We start from the raw sequence: 15,811 nt of genomic DNA on the forward strand, positions 1-15,811 counted from the left end.
ATGGAAGTTGAGTCTGCAGTAAAAATTCCAGAACGAGTGCTTCAGCGAATGTTGGTGAAACGAGGTAATCTGCCAGCAACCATGGTTCTTGTCCAGTGGGCAACTGAAACACCTGAAGAAGCTACATGAGAGTATTGGGATGAGCTGAGTAAGAAGTTTCCGTCGTTTAATCCTTGAGGACAAGGATTGTCTCAAGAGGAGGGGTAGTTGTCACGTTGTGGCGGGAACTATTTAAGTATATGTTTGATAGTCTTCTTATGCTACGTCGTTTAGCTATTAGCCAAGTCAGTAATGGTTGTTATTAGTCAATGGTGGAGATACTGCCACGTGTAGGGAGGTTATTAGCTGGTACTATCCATATGTATTGGCTGCTGCAGAAAGTTATGGTTATGAAAAATCAGAATATTTCCTTGTCTCTTCTTTTTCTCTGTTTCCTGCATTTTACTTTTCTTTGTCTCCATGTTAATCAAACCCTAAACCCCCAAGCAGCGACAACGTATGTTACGATGCACAATACAACGAAACAATGATTACGCATTACATAAATGCGTGTGCGTGGCTACGCATTTGCAGAATTCGTATTCTTTGAGTCATTTTGGGCACTTTTTCTGATAATTGATATTTTGGGATTACAAAATGGAAAAATAGATATTAATGGCATTTACCTCGTGCATAGCACGGACTTTTATGCTAGTTATTTCAATTATTTTTCGACACTCACAGAAAATTTATTGGGTTTAACTTATAAATTTTATATAAATCTTATTATCGACCGAAACACTTGAATCGGGTATAGCGGGATAATGAACCCATCCTTGGCCCCCAGCAAATTTGACATTTGTCTTTAGCAACACAATTCACCATTCTGTCTCCTTCAACACAATTCTTTACTTTTTCACTCGTTAATCCCAAGAAACTTTTTCCCGTTTCACCCAAAACCCATGTTTAAACAACCTTAAAAAACAAGACATGGCCACAGCAGCCTTCAAATCCAGTTCAAGGAGATCAAATTCTGACAAGGCCCCACCAAAGAGAAGAACACAAAGATCCTTAAGTGTGAGTGCTGTTTCAAGAAGAAGTGAATCTGACATTGATTCTGATTTCTTGATTACAAGAGACAATCCACTTTTTTTATCCACCAAAGATTCACCACCTGCTCTGTACAGTACTAATGATGTTGATGATGTTAAAGTTGAGACCTTGGAATGTGAAATTGAATCTGGGTTGAAATCTGGGTTGAAAAGTGATGATGGGTCTGGTTTGAAATCGAATGTTGGCGAGAGGGGTCGTTCGATTAGTCGAAATGTCGATAATCGGAGAAAGAATGGTGTTGGTAGGAGTTTGTCTAGAGGGCCTTCTGTTTATGGGGGAGCTTCTGAGGTGAGGAATTCAATTTCTTGTGTATTGATGTGAAATTTATTCAAGTGCAATCTATTATGGCCTGTAAACTATATATCTGCAAACTGCTTAGTGTGACTAGTGATTTGTACCTGGTTTGTAATGTTTGTCATGATACATGTATAACTTAAATGGGGATTAATCCGTGATATGGAATTTGAAATTGATTCGGGTGGCTGGATCTTCATAAGTTAAGTGCGTTTAGTAACAGTTTTTAGGATGTGAAGTAACAAATACGAGTACAAAGTTGAATATTTGTTTAGGGGTATGATTTAGATCTTTTAAGTGATAACTGTTACAACAATCTACTACGATTAATACTATTTTAATTGCAATTGGAAATACACTACTTGATTCCTGAGCATGTCAGAGAGTTTGGAAGGAATCTATATAGGGAGTGATTAATGAACAATCACAACTTAGTATCTACACTTTCAATAGCTAGTTACTAGAAACTACTTTGACTAGTTATAGATGCATAAAGACTTGCTATATCTTCTAGGCTTTACACATAAGTACATTACTTAAGTCGTTTTAGTTCTCCAGCTTCTGTGACAGACTACTAGTCTACACTCTAAAACATGTACATCTAGGTTTTTTTAAAAGAATAAAATTAATTTAAATTTGTTTATTAGAAGGGCACGTAATTGACGCACTTCACTCTCAAGATATGACAATTATACATGTGAAGAAAAGTAGTGATATTGTAATTTTAGGAAGTGCTGTTGTTGAGAACTAAACTTGGTTTTTTGAATCGCTTTACAACAGCAAATTTGTTACTAAGAGATCTTCCTATATTCTTTTGTAAATGGATGTTGTTTTATTAGTGCTTTCAGTTTTGGCACCGACACTCATAAAGTTAGATGTTTATTTGCCTATAGAGTGAAGTGGAGCAAGAATCTGCTACATCAACTAATTACGGAAGCATGAATAATTCAAGATCAGTATTAAGTAACGTGAGAAGATCTACTTCAGTAAGAAGAGGGGCCTTTGAGGTCTGGACTTGGAACTTACTTAAATTTATTGATTGTGTTGGGATTTTTTCAAATCTGACATTATTTTAAACTGCACTTGCTAATCTTTGTAGTATGAAGTGGAAAGGGTGTCACCTAGACTATCGAACTATCAAAAGACAAGGAATTCGAACTCGAACATTGCATTTAGTGACAGACAAAAGAATATCAGGAATCAAGGCAGTGCACCACAAAGGACAAGCTTGCAATCAGTTTCCGGTCGCCATTCAGTTACCACAACTTCAGATGATTCTGTGGTGAGCTCTATACAAGATTAGCTGACTGTCAGATTTTTGTTATCTATCTTTATTTTATCTAGTGATGCATTGAATGTTTAAAACATAATTTCTTTTCCAGACAAGTTTGCGAAATCCAAGTTGGGACGATGCATTCTCGACAGGTTCCATGTCGGAAGCAGAAGAGAAAACTATCAAAGCTGTTTGTGAACAGATGAAAGTGAGTTGCTTGTTCGATTAGATTTTGAAACACCGATGTGGTATTGACACTTGAGCAATGATTTGCTTCAGTGATGTCAAATTATTGACTAAAGTTTTTTAAAATTGATTACATTGCAATTTACATGTTTTACTTTGGCTACTCCAGGGCAGTCACATGGGAAGTGCCACTCCTACAAGTGATATTTATGAAACTGTTCGATCTGAAGTTCAACGTGCCATCTCTAGTATCCAAGATGACCTCGAAAATGTAAGCTGGCTTTTCCTTCTTCGAATTTATTTTGTTATTTTATCACAACTAATTTAGTCTCATGGAGAGTCCTTAAGTGAGCCTTATCTTATGTATTATGTTTACAGTTTTTATATTATTACTCATCATTTTATTAATCAAATATGTAGGCAGTTATGTTATGCGTGGCTTAGAGCCTAGTTCTCTTCTTGAAAGTAACTCCTAATCAGTATATATATAGCTCTTGCTTGCAAGTCTACTTTGTAATAAATTACTCCCTCCGTTCCGTTTTTGTTGATCCCATTTTCAATTTTCTTTCTCCCAAAAATAATGTCCAAATCTAATAATTATGGTAAATTGATAAACCCTTTTCTTGTTATACACCTACAATTAAAATTGTTTTAAATTTAGGTAGTGATTTATCAAAAGGTAATTTTAGGATTAAAATTATAGTATTGGAAGTTATCAATGAATTAAATTTGATTGAATAAAAGGTAGATTTTGATAAGGGGACAATAAAGATGGATGGAGGGAGTAACATATTTATCAATTGCATGTCTTACTAATACTACATATCTGACTTTTGGAATCTTATTTTAATAATCTTTTTGCTGTATAATTCCTGCAGTCGTTAAGAAGAAGAAGCAATGCTACTGGAATTGCAACTGCAGATGTTACAAGTATTGCTCCTGACTCAGTCAAACCTGGTGCTGTAGAATTGGTCTTGGACATCAGAAGGGAATATGCCACAAAACTTGAGGAGGTAACTATGTAACCACTAGGCTTTTAAGTAGAGTATGATGAAGAAAATGACATCTTTTCCCTCTCTTCAAACTTCCTTTTCCCTCTCTTCAAACTTCCTTTTCAGTTTTATTATGTATGACACCAGTGAATTACTTAATTAGATTTATTTTTAAGCATTAGTTAGGGGCCTGCTTATTATAGTTATTGATGTTTGTAGATGTGCTATTGATGTACTTTTTGTAGAAAAGCATCCCTTTTTCCTTCATGGACTAATAACCATGTTCATGTATAGGCTGATCTTACATGTTTAAGGACGGTTTTCTTGATTTAATCTTAGATTTAAACTAATAATGTCTTAATCAATGCAGTCTCAAGAACGGGCTAGAAAACTTCGATCAGATCTTGCAGTTGAGGAACATCGTGGTCAAGAATTAAGTAGAATACTGAAGGAGACACTTCCAGAACCGAAAGTATCTAGTCTTCAAAGATCTTACACAGGAAGAAGAGTAAGCAAAATATCTGTTCGCCAAGATTGTTAATATATTAAATCTCTGCCATTGTATATATATATGTGTGTGTGTGTGTGTGTGTGTGGTGATATTACTGACAGTAGGTCTTTGAGCTCTGTTAGTCTGTTATTCCGCAATATATTCTTCTCTAAATGTGTAAACAGTCCAAATGTATGGGATTTCTTTTGGCTGAGCATGTAAAGCAATACTTAGCAATTCACATATAGTGTAAAATGTTGAGGCATAAAAGCAACTTGTTGCTAATACCTAATTCTAATTTAACGTGAAGTTACTTTATTTTTAAAAGATTAGAGGTCTTTTTAATTTTATTTCGGGTTGCACCTCCGATAAGTCCCTAAATGGCACCAGAGATGCGATGTGTGTATTATCTAAGGATATATACATTATATGGTATGTGGTACTTGGTACTTGGTGAGTATTATCTAAGGCTCTATACATTATATAGTACGGGAACATATACGGAGACGGGGACATGAAACGGTAATTTTAAAATTATGGGGGTACGGGTACGGCATTAATATATGAATATAATTTTCTTGTATATAAGATAGAGGTAATATTCAACATCCAAATTATTAAGCATTAAACAAAAATCATAAAAGACATTATCATCCTCAATATCAACATCATCAGAAAGCAACTCATTCTCCATTTCAGGCTCATCAAGTTTCCGCAATTAGATATAGGGTTTCTCACTTTTTATTTAACTGGGGATGCATATTTTTGTCATTTTAGCACCCGAAAAGTCCCCATCTTTATTCAGCAGTCCCTGGATTTTTGTGGGCGTCCCTGTCCCCGGGACGTCCCCCAACTTTGGTACTTCACCTATTTGGCTGCGTCGAAAGTGTGATGATATATGTGTCTTTCTACTGATTTAATATCTAAACTATGAATAAGTTGCCACTTACATAATACAATTTCTTATTTGCTTAAAGATTGACGTGACTATATCTGTATCTGATCAGCAGAGTAGCAGTGAACGGAAAAGGATGTCAAAACGTTTGACAGAAGAAGCCATGTCATATTTTGATGAATGTGTATCCATATCAACATTTGATAGTTCTGATTTCTCAGCAGCGGAAGATGCACCAGTGAACTCCTTTCGAGATGCAAGGCTGGTGGGTTCCAGTTCATCGTTACCTGAAGTAACTCCGTACATTTCGGCAACTAATGGCCCAATCAATTGTCTCAATCATAAAAAGGTTCAGTTCCTATTAGACCTGTATGTTATTATCATTTACTGTATAATCTACACAAATAATTGTATAACCTAATAACCATATCCATTGAGCATTTAAAATTCTCAGTAATCAATAATGATCAGTTCCAACTAATATGATGATGATAGACATAGGAGTAGGTTAACTAGATGTGCTTCTGTGAGTGAAACTCTCCAGTAAACAAATGGTATATTAATGATATAATGTTGCCTAATGTGTTAGAATAAGTTGCCAGGAAGTGTCATTTTTTTTAGTGATGAATGAGGTTTCTGGGATCATGACAGGAGGAAGGCAGAGTGACATCTTTGGTTCTTTTACCTTTACTTCATTCATGCTGCATGATCAGTGTTGTGTTCCTTTATGCTTATTTGTAAATTTTAACATGGTTCCAAGAACATTATCTCTTGTTTATTGTGAGCATGCTGCCATGTCATGTCATGCATAAAATAGAAGCACATTTTGCAAATCATAATTATTATTTTTGTTTCATATTTCAAAAATCTTTCCATTTTCTCAGTAGTAGATTTGTTATTATCCTTGCAAGAGTCTCAAATATATACTAATGGCTTGTTGAAATTCTAATATTGTTAGTTTTTTTGCTTGTTCAGTATTCACTAATAAATGTATATCATTTTTCTCTAATGATATCCTTGTGCTTAACAGGAAATAGTTGGTGATAGTCAGTTGTTGCATAGTCCCATGGATTCTGTTTTGCCTGCTAATGTCAGTCCTTTAGTATCTGCAATAGATGGAGGAGATAAGAATGCAGATTCTGGCAGAAAAACTCAGTTTTCGTTAGCTCGAGAACCAACATTAACCACTGGTCTTCAACAAGAGATCAAAAGTTACATAAAAAGTTCTGTAGACCTCGACAAAGATGAGACCAACTCAAAGATTGCAAAATCTGATTGCTTCAGCATAGAGGATTATGATCTACAAGAGCATGCAGAAGGCTTGTTGTTTGACCGAGTATCATATAAGAACAGAATAGAATCGGGTAGTTTGCATCTCTGTACTGCTGGTATCGGTTTCTCATTTTCACCATTTGCTTCTGTTTTATGAAATTTCTTTGAAGTTTATTTATGTTGATAAAATGAAATTTTGGAAATGTATGTACAAAGCCGGTATACCTGACCGAAATCAGTCAGTGGTGATGATAAAACAAGCTAAGGAATATGTGAAGAGATATCATACGAGGGGTTTATTATTAGTACATTTGACATATGCCATAACACTATATATTGTTAATGTTCTTTTATGGGTTTTTTTTGTTCTATCTTGCTTAGACTTTTCTTTTTTCTGTATATATATTCTGCGACGGATTCTTAGGGCAAGTAGAGTCATCAGCTTGGTACACCACATGACATAAAATATATGGACACGGGTTTACTTTTCGAGTACACGAACACACAAAATGATTAAATTAAGTGCTGGATATACGTTACCATTATGGACATGACTTGTAAGTACATGAAATAAAATGTAAATAATAACTATATATTAGATACAAATACATTTATTTATATAAGCATACATATTTTTACGAAATCATATGTAAATATACATATATTTAATATAATTTATAAAAATATATTCAAAAATATGATATTATAATATATATGTAAATATATATCTAAAAATGTAAAATTTTATATGTTTATTTATTTATTTATATATTTATCTTTTTATTAACAGTGCATGAGAATACTACACGAAAATTACATGATAGTACACAAACAAAAAAAATACAAAAAATTAAAACAGGTATGAATGTATATCATTCTCGAGATATAACACGATAGTAAATGATACAATATGAATGTAGCTTTGTTCTCAAGTCACAAACTCTAACTTCTTACGGGTGACATTAAAAAATAAAAATGAAATTTTTAGATTTAATTTGTATAGACGATATGTATAATTTTTCACGCACACAATATATAATGGGAAAAATAATTGTGAAGATATGCTGGAGAGGCAAATTAGGGTGGAAAATCTATAAATTACTAAAGATATAATATTTATTATATTAATGTAACATAATATGGATTATATATGTTTATAATCTAATTTATTAAAAGTAAAAAATAAAAGGGTGTAAAAAATATTAAAGCCCGACTCGAATAACTTGTTCCGGTTTGCATAAAATAACTAAATTGGCGGGCGGAACATTTGACATAAAGCTAAAAGGCTAACTATACAAGAATATCTCAATTTGGAGGTAGTGGTATAATCACATCAAAATACTGAGTGATACTTTATTTGCTCCACCGTTGTGGGTGATTACGAAGAGATGAATGATAACCTTGGATTCCTTCGAGCCCCTATGAGAGAAGGAGAGGTGGTACTAGAATCGGAACATGAAGAAACCGTAGATGGTGATTCTAGCGATCAAGTAATAGATGTCTATGAACTACATAATAGGATGTGGAGAGATCGAAATGCTCCTGCAACTGGTTAAAGCGCAGAATGACAATGAGGTGTTTGATAGTGCTAAGCAGCGCTAGTCCCAGGAGCAAGCACGGAGAAAGCAAATATCTCGAGCACATGAGGGTTTCCTAAATAACATGCATGCTGAAAATGATGAAAGTATATAACGCTCAGGGTTTTGTGTATGGTATCTTCCCTGAGAATGGAAAGCCGTCATCAGAGCCTCGGACAATCTTCGTGAATGGTGGAAGGATAAAGTTAGGTTTGACAGGAATGGACCTGCCGCCATCGCAAAATATCAAGTCGACAATTCCATTCAGAGCAAAAGAGATGACAACTCAACTCCCCTCACTCAGCTTTGCTAGAGCTTCATGATAGTAATCTTGGCTCACTTTTGTCTGCTCTGACTCATCACTGTGATCCACCACAGAGGCGTTTCTCGTTGGAGAAGGGCATTGCCCCACCATGGTGGCCTATAGGGAATGAGGAATGACGGCCTCAATTATGCATCCCTAAAGACTAGAGAATCCCTCCATATAAGAAGCCTCATGATCTGAAGAAATCTTGGAAGGCTGGGGTTTTAACTGCTGTGATCAAGCACATGTCTCCTAACATTTTCAAGATTCATAGGTTTGTGCGGCAATCCAAATGCTTGCAGGATAAGATGACACCCAAAGAGAGTGCCACTTGGCTGCCAATTATTAATCAAGAGAATTCTTTATCACAAAAACTTTACCCTGATTTTGAGCCACACAAAACCTGTGATTGCTTACCATAAATCGTATCTTATATGTGAGACTAGTGATTATGATGTCGATGAAGTGGAAGATATCGAGAAAATTGATGTTGAAGAGTGCCAGGCTCATGATGCTAACCTCTTTAACTTATAAAATGATGTAGTCAAAAAGAGGCTGATAGTGCCACCACCTGCTCTAGTTAAGGGAGAGCTTGTTGATGGAGTCATGGAATTTTTGCCGAAAAGAAAACAACCATCTAATGCGTTATGGCCATGAACAAGATTGGAGTCATTACATTTTTATAATATATAAATGGGTTTAATAAAATATTAAATTTGACCTGATTTAGATCACATAAAAATTATGTCTTGTCCAATTAAAATATTAAAATAATAACAACTATTTATCAAAAAATTAGATTTATCTAATCAAAATCAAAATTAAATCCATACTTTAACTAAAAGGCCGTGTTTGTAACAAACCATGACCAGATTTTTTTTCCTGAACAGTTTTCATTTCGAATTTTATTTTTCATATAAATTTCTGTGTAAAATTATAGCTGACTTGTTGATATAGAAGACGAGAAAGCTAGTATAAAAAAGATAATTTTATATTTTATTTTAGTTGAACTTTAACTTAATATCAACATGCCATAATATTAAACTTATTATCATAATAATGCAATATTCCACCATACTTGAATAAGTGAAGTTTAAGAGATGTATGGACTATAAACATATTTTTCATTCACCAAATTTGATAAATAATATCATTTTGTTCATGTTAAAAATAAACAATATATGATTTTGATAAAATATATTTTGACTAAAATGTCCAAATTTTTTTTAGAGAAAACTCGAAACTCGTATACATGATACTTTTATACACGTGCATTTTAAATTTTGTGTTTCATATAATTTTTTTGATAAAATCATAATTGCTTCAAAAAAAGACGAGAGAACCGGTATGAGATATAATCATCTTATTTAATATTTACCTTAATTTCAATATAACATAATATAACTCTATTAACTTATTTATAGGATGAGTTATAAACATATCTTTTTGAAATTTTTAAATATATTTTTGTTCATAATACGATAAAAATTATAATTGTAATCTTAATTGAAAATTAACATAAATTTGTGTTTACCTCGTTGACGAGATTACAAAATTCTTATTATTCCAAAAAAAGGAATATATGATTAAAGAAAATAATTAGACTATCATTTAAGAAAAAGTTCTAAAATATAAAGATTATATAGAAAAAAAGGATATGGGGATAAGTTTCTATATGTGTCACACCACCCTCCTTTATATTTTGTTGGAGCAAGGCAACCTCAAGCTTTGACTCATAGTCTTGTATTTTTGTCAGGCTCAAGCGACTCTTTTCTTTCATTTCCCAGAAGCTGGTGAGCTTTTAATTCTTCAAGCCCCTTTGTTTTATTTATGTGTATATGCATATATAATGTGTTCAACAATCATCGCTTTCGTTTCTTAATGTATCCACGTATCCACGCATATGTTCCTCATTTGTGTGTTTTTAGATGAAAGTAGGTCACTTTTTTCATGTTGTTTATGCGTGTATGTTTGTTTAATATTAGACTTTGTGGAAAGATGCCGTCTTTATGTGTGTGGTTTTATGTGAAACTTTCGGTTTTAGAGAATATTTGTGTTAGGATTCATGTAGCACATGTGTTAGAGGTTCTTTTGTTTGTTTTGTTCATGATTTGGTTCTTCCCCACATGAGTGTTTCAAAATCATTTATTGATTTTTCAATTGATTATTGCCGATTATCAAAATGGCATTGATATGGAATAATTCATTGTACTACTTCTATGTTAAATAATTAGCAAGTTTTTAGTTACTTTTCCTTTTTACCCTAGCAGGAATAAAAAATCAATTAACAGGAGATTTATTTATATGATGATAGGACTAAGAATGAAATGATGAGTTTGTATCTTATGCTGGCATCATCTTCTCCCTGTCGATTGGTGTTGCCTTCATTATGTTTTTCTTTTGTGGAATGTGCTAAACCCTAATTTGAATCTAAATTTTCTGTTGATGTGTGTTATATTTTATGGTTGGTTATTTTGTTGTCCTTTTGTTTTAGTACTCTATTTGGGCCTTTCATTTTTTAAAACGCCACTGCTATATTTTTATTAGGCCTATGCACATATTTAATTGATAGAATAATGTAGTTAATATTTTTTTAGAAATCAATTATAATTATTATGAAAAATGGTGATTACCAACGGAGTACCATATGAATAGTGTATGTCAATAGTTTGTAATTGTTAAAACGTCAAATGCTCTTCATCAAACATGAACAAGCCACTAACTTAGATATTTCTCTAAATCAGAACAATGGAGTCGAGAACTGTAAAAAGGAAGAGATGCAACAAAATCAAGGAGAACGTGATTGAGGAAAGTCATGCATTAGTGATGAATTCTGCAAAGTTGGTTGATGAAATTCAAGCAGCAAACGAAGATTTTGTAGAGTACTTCAAAAGCATGGGTGACAGACATTCGGAACTGATTTCCCAGGCAATGGGCATCAATGAACAATACGGGTAGGTTTTAGTATTTTTTTCATAATCCATTATGTCATTACAAAATTATGATACATATTTACAATCTTGTCAATTCACAGGTTCTTGATCTACTAAAGGGGAACAAAAGGGCAAGAGTGGGAGAGACCTCGGAGGTACATGAAAACCTCCCACCTTCATATGCGAGTGATGTTCGCAAATTCTTGGGCGACACTTACACATCACTCGAAGGTCATTGTAAGGAATACAAGAAAGCATGCGAACAGATCACGAGGGAATTCGAGACGAGTTTCGAAGCATGGAAAATAAAATTAAGTGATCTCAAAGAACAGGGAGATGAAATGCAGAATCATGAGGTCGAGTTAGGTGTGCAGTTGACTGAATTCAAGAAAAATGTCAACCCCTGAATAAGTGCTACTTGCCCATTAAGATAGTATGACTAAATATTTTAGAGACAAATCGAATCTCACAGAGATGAGATTTTTGTACACGTGCAATTTGAATTTTGTGTTTCATATAATCTTTTCGATAAAATGGTAATTGCTTGGCAGAAAAGACAGAGAACTAATATGAGATATAATTTATCTTATTTAATTTTTAACTTAATTTCTATCTTAATATCATATTTAGAGCTTATTTTTTAGGACAAACTATAAACATGTCGTTTTGAAATTTGTTAAATATTATAATTTTATTCATAATATGATAAAAATTATATACAATTATAATTTAAAATTGAAAATTTACATAAATTTGCATCTACCACGTACTATTGAAAAGATTATAAAAAATATTAATTATTTTGAAATAAAAAAAATGATTAAAGAAAATAATCAGAATATCACAATTTAAGTAAAAGTAGTAAAATATAAATATTATATAGGAAAAAAAAGCATTGGAATGTATTTGCCACATGGCCATCCTTTATATTTTATTGGAGCAAAGCAACCTGAACCTTTGAGTTGTAGTCTTGGTTGTTTTACAGGCTCCAACGACCTGTTTTCTTTCATTTCCAAGCTGGTGAGCTTTTAATTCTTCACGCCCTTCTGTTTATTTATATGTATATGCATATATCATGTGTTCAATGCTGTCATGTCTTGCTGTTTGTAATGTATCCGTGGATATAGGTTGCTCATTTTTTTGTTTTTAGCCTGAAGGTGGGTCCTTTTCATGTTGTTTATGTGTGTGTGTTTGTTTAATATTAGACTTTGTGGAAATATGCCTTCTTTATGTGTGTAGTTTTGTGCGAAACTTTGTGTTTCAGGGAATATATATGTTGTTAGGATTACATGGAGTACATGTATTAGAGGTTCTGTTGTGTGTTTTGTTCTTGATTTGGTTCTTTGCAAAATGGGTGTGTTTGCAAATTATTTTATTGGTTTTTCAAATGATTATTGCTGATTTTAATCAAAATGGCACTGATATGGAATAATTCATTGTACTACTTCTGTATTAAATGATTAGCAAGTATGACAACCCACTCCTTAGGTAAAACATATGATCATTATTTTTCTACTTGACCTAACTGTTAGGTAAAACATATGATCATTATTTTTCTACTTGACCTCACCGGGCTTTTATAAATAAGGCGAGAGATTGTTAGTGTCGACAGGGTTTGTCAAATATAGCCGTATAGAAATGCAATGTTCTGAAACTCTTTCTGCAGTATACTGAGTGATATTGTTTGCACACTTTGGTATGGTTTTCATACTAAAACAACGGTGATAATTTATACAAAGTATGCTAATTACTATTTTGATTATCATCCCAATGGGGTATACTTTTATGGTGTATGTGTTTGGTCTGGCGTGTTGGGGTGTTGAACATGTCTAGACCAAACTGGCACCTTATCATAAATCATATCATAAATCAGATTTTATAAAATGTTTGTATCTGTAAAGTAACTGAGATAATTTTCTGGACAGACTTTTCTGAAATTCCCTTTTGGGCAATCCTCTCTTTATCTCTAAAAGGTCATCTGTTGGCTCAAATTTTCATCCATCTGTGTGAGTAAAGGTAGTTGATCTTGATGAGAGACATGTGTTCCGCGAGACTTTTTTATTTATAAATTTTTTCTTTTAGTGTGTGATTAATACTGGAAACACTGTTCTACTGCAGAACAATAAAAAAAAATAAAACAACTACAAAATAGTTGTTCCGCACTTTCTGAAAAGTGCATAACTGTTCTCATTTTTTGAAACCCTAATTTGAGTCTTAATTTTCGGATGCTTGTGTTAGAGTTTATGGTTGGTTATTTTGTTGGGCATTTATTTAGTACTCTATTTCAGCCTTTCATTTTTTGAAACCACACTGCTGTTTTATTTTATTATATGTAAGAATTTATTTTATTATATGTAAGAATTTAGGCCTGTGATTGAACATATTTAATTGATAGAATAATGTAATTAATATATTTTACAAATTAATTATAATTATTTTTTAAAAATGGTGATTACTAATATATAGAGTTTAGAGTGTATGGTAAAACACTAACTGCTCTTTCATCTATATATTGAGAACATCAAACATGAACAAGCCACTAACTTAGATATTTATCCATATATAGTTTCAGAACAATGGGGTCGCCAACTACAAAAAGGAAAAGATGCAACAGAATTTAGGAGAACATGGTTGAGGAAACTCATGCATTAGTGATGAATTCTGCAAAGTTGGTAATGAAATTCAAGCAACAAACGAAGATTTCATAAAGTACGTACTTCAAAAGCATGTGACAGACATTCGGAATTGATCTCCCATGCAACGGGCATGAATGAACAATACGGGTGACTTTTAGTATTTTTTTCACAATCCATTATGTCATTACAAAATTACGATACATATTTTCAATTTTGGCAATTGATAGGGCCATTGTTGATCTACTGAAGGGGAACAAAAGGGCAAAGGGCAGGAGAGACCACAAAGCTGCATGAAAACCTACCAACTTCGTATGCTACAGATGTTCGCAAATTCTTGGACGACACTTACACATCACTGGAATGTCATTCAAAGAAATACAACCAAGCATGCGAACAGATCATAAGAGAATTTGAGACCAGTTTCGAAGCATGGAAAAAAATAAGTGATATCAAGGAACATGGAGATAAAATGCAGAATCAGAAGGCCGAGTTGCATGAGCAGTTTAATGAATTTAAGGAAAATGTCAACCCCTGAATGGCTGCATGTCTAAATTTTTTTAGAGACAAATTGAATCTCGCACAGATGACAGATGAGATTTTTGTACACGTACATTTTGAATTTTGTGTTTCTACTTACCTAATTGGGCTTTTGTATATAAGGTGAGATATTGTTAGTGTCGACAAACGTTTGTGAAATTTCAAATAGAGCGGTATAGAGATGCAATGTTCTGAAACTCTTTATGCTGTACACTGAATGAAATTGTTGCACACTTTGGTATGGTATATACTGTCATGTGAATGTGTCTGGTCTGTCTGGTTGGGTTCCTGAACATCCCTAGACTAAACTGGCACCTAATTAAGTCACATTTATAAAAGGTTTGTTGTCGTAAAGTGACTGAAATAATTTTCTGTACAGACTGTTCTAAAATTCCCTTTCCGGCTATTGCTTCTGTGAGTGAAACTCTCCACTAAACAAATGGTATATTAATGATATAATGTTGCCTAATGTGTTAGAATAAGTTGCCAGGAAGTGTCCTTTTTTTTTAGTGATGAATGAGGTTTCTGGGATCATGACAGGAGGAAGGCAGAGTGACATCTTTGGTTCTTTTACCTTTACTTCATTCATGCTGCATGATCAGTGGTGTGTTCCTTTATGCTTATTTGTAAATTTTAACATGGTTCCAAGAACATTATCTCTTGTTTATTGTGAGCATGCTGCCATGTCATGTCATGCATAAAATAGAAGCACATTTTGCAAATCATAATTATTATTTTTGTTTCATATTTCAAAAATCTTTCCATTTTCTCAGTAGTAGATTTGTTATTATCCTTGCAAGAGTCTCAAATATATACTAATGGCTTGTTGAAATTCTAATATTGTTAGTTTTTTGGCTTGTTCAGTATTCACTAATAAATGAATATGGTTTTCTTATATATTTTAACTACTTGACCATTTACATTCATCATCCAGCATTTCTCTTTACGTTCTCTCTATTTTTCCCATGAAAGAAGCAAACGGTACAAAACTATGTATATCATTTTTCTCTAATGATGTCCTTGTGCTTAACAGGAAATAGTTGGTGATAGTCAGTTGTTGCATAGTCCCATGGATTCTGTTTTGCCTGCTAATGTCAGTCCTTTAGTATCTGCAATAGATGGAGGAGATAAGAATGCAGATTCTGGCAGAAAAACTCAGTTTTCGTTAGCTCGAGAACCAACATTAACCACTGGTCTTCGACAAGAGATCAAAAGTTACATAAAAAGTTCTGTAGACCTCGACAAAGATGAGACCAACTCAAAGATTGCAAAATCTGATTGCTTCAGCATAGAGGATTATGATCTACAAGAGCATGCAGAAGGCTTGTTG

General features: G+C 33.3%; 1 protein-coding gene and 1 pseudogene across 2 annotated transcripts; both read left to right on the top strand.

Moving 5' to 3' along the window:
• The first annotated feature begins 825 nt into the window (after positions 1–825).
• Positions 826–6,865, top strand: LOC108193691 (uncharacterized). Of its 2 annotated transcripts, none has more exons than XM_017360465.2 (9): positions 826–1,380; positions 2,280–2,393; positions 2,486–2,668; positions 2,769–2,867; positions 3,015–3,116; positions 3,724–3,858; positions 4,208–4,345; positions 5,335–5,571; positions 6,253–6,865. In XM_017360465.2, the coding sequence occupies exons 1-9, from the start codon at positions 970–972 to the stop codon at positions 6,649–6,651; spliced, it is 1,818 nt and encodes a 605-aa protein (XP_017215954.2). In that variant the 5' UTR covers positions 826–969; the 3' UTR covers positions 6,652–6,865. The 2 variants fall into 2 exon arrangements, with proteins under 2 accessions (XP_017215954.2, XP_017215955.2); XM_017360466.2 differs by having other exon boundaries at positions 5,338–5,571.
• A 990-nt stretch (positions 6,866–7,855) lies between these two features.
• On the top strand, positions 7,856–9,032 carry LOC108194908 (protein ETHYLENE INSENSITIVE 3-like; annotated as a pseudogene).
• The last annotated feature ends 6,779 nt before the right edge of the window (positions 9,033–15,811 follow it).

Source organism: Daucus carota, chromosome 7 (genome assembly GCF_001625215.2).
Source record: "Daucus carota subsp. sativus chromosome 7, DH1 v3.0, whole genome shotgun sequence".
NCBI classification, from domain to species: Eukaryota; Viridiplantae; Streptophyta; class Magnoliopsida; order Apiales; family Apiaceae; genus Daucus; species Daucus carota.

Coding starts and splice junctions, on each gene's coding strand:
- LOC108193691 (XM_017360465.2), top strand. CDS start 970: ATGGCCACAGCAGCCTTCAAATCCAGTTCAAGGAGATCAAATTCTGAC. Junction 2,394..2,485: donor TAAGAAGAGGGGCCTTTGAG/GTCTGGACTTGG, acceptor TAATCTTTGTAG/TATGAAGTGGAAAGGGTGTC. Junction 5,572..6,252: donor ATTGTCTCAATCATAAAAAG/GTTCAGTTCCTA, acceptor TGTGCTTAACAG/GAAATAGTTGGTGATAGTCA.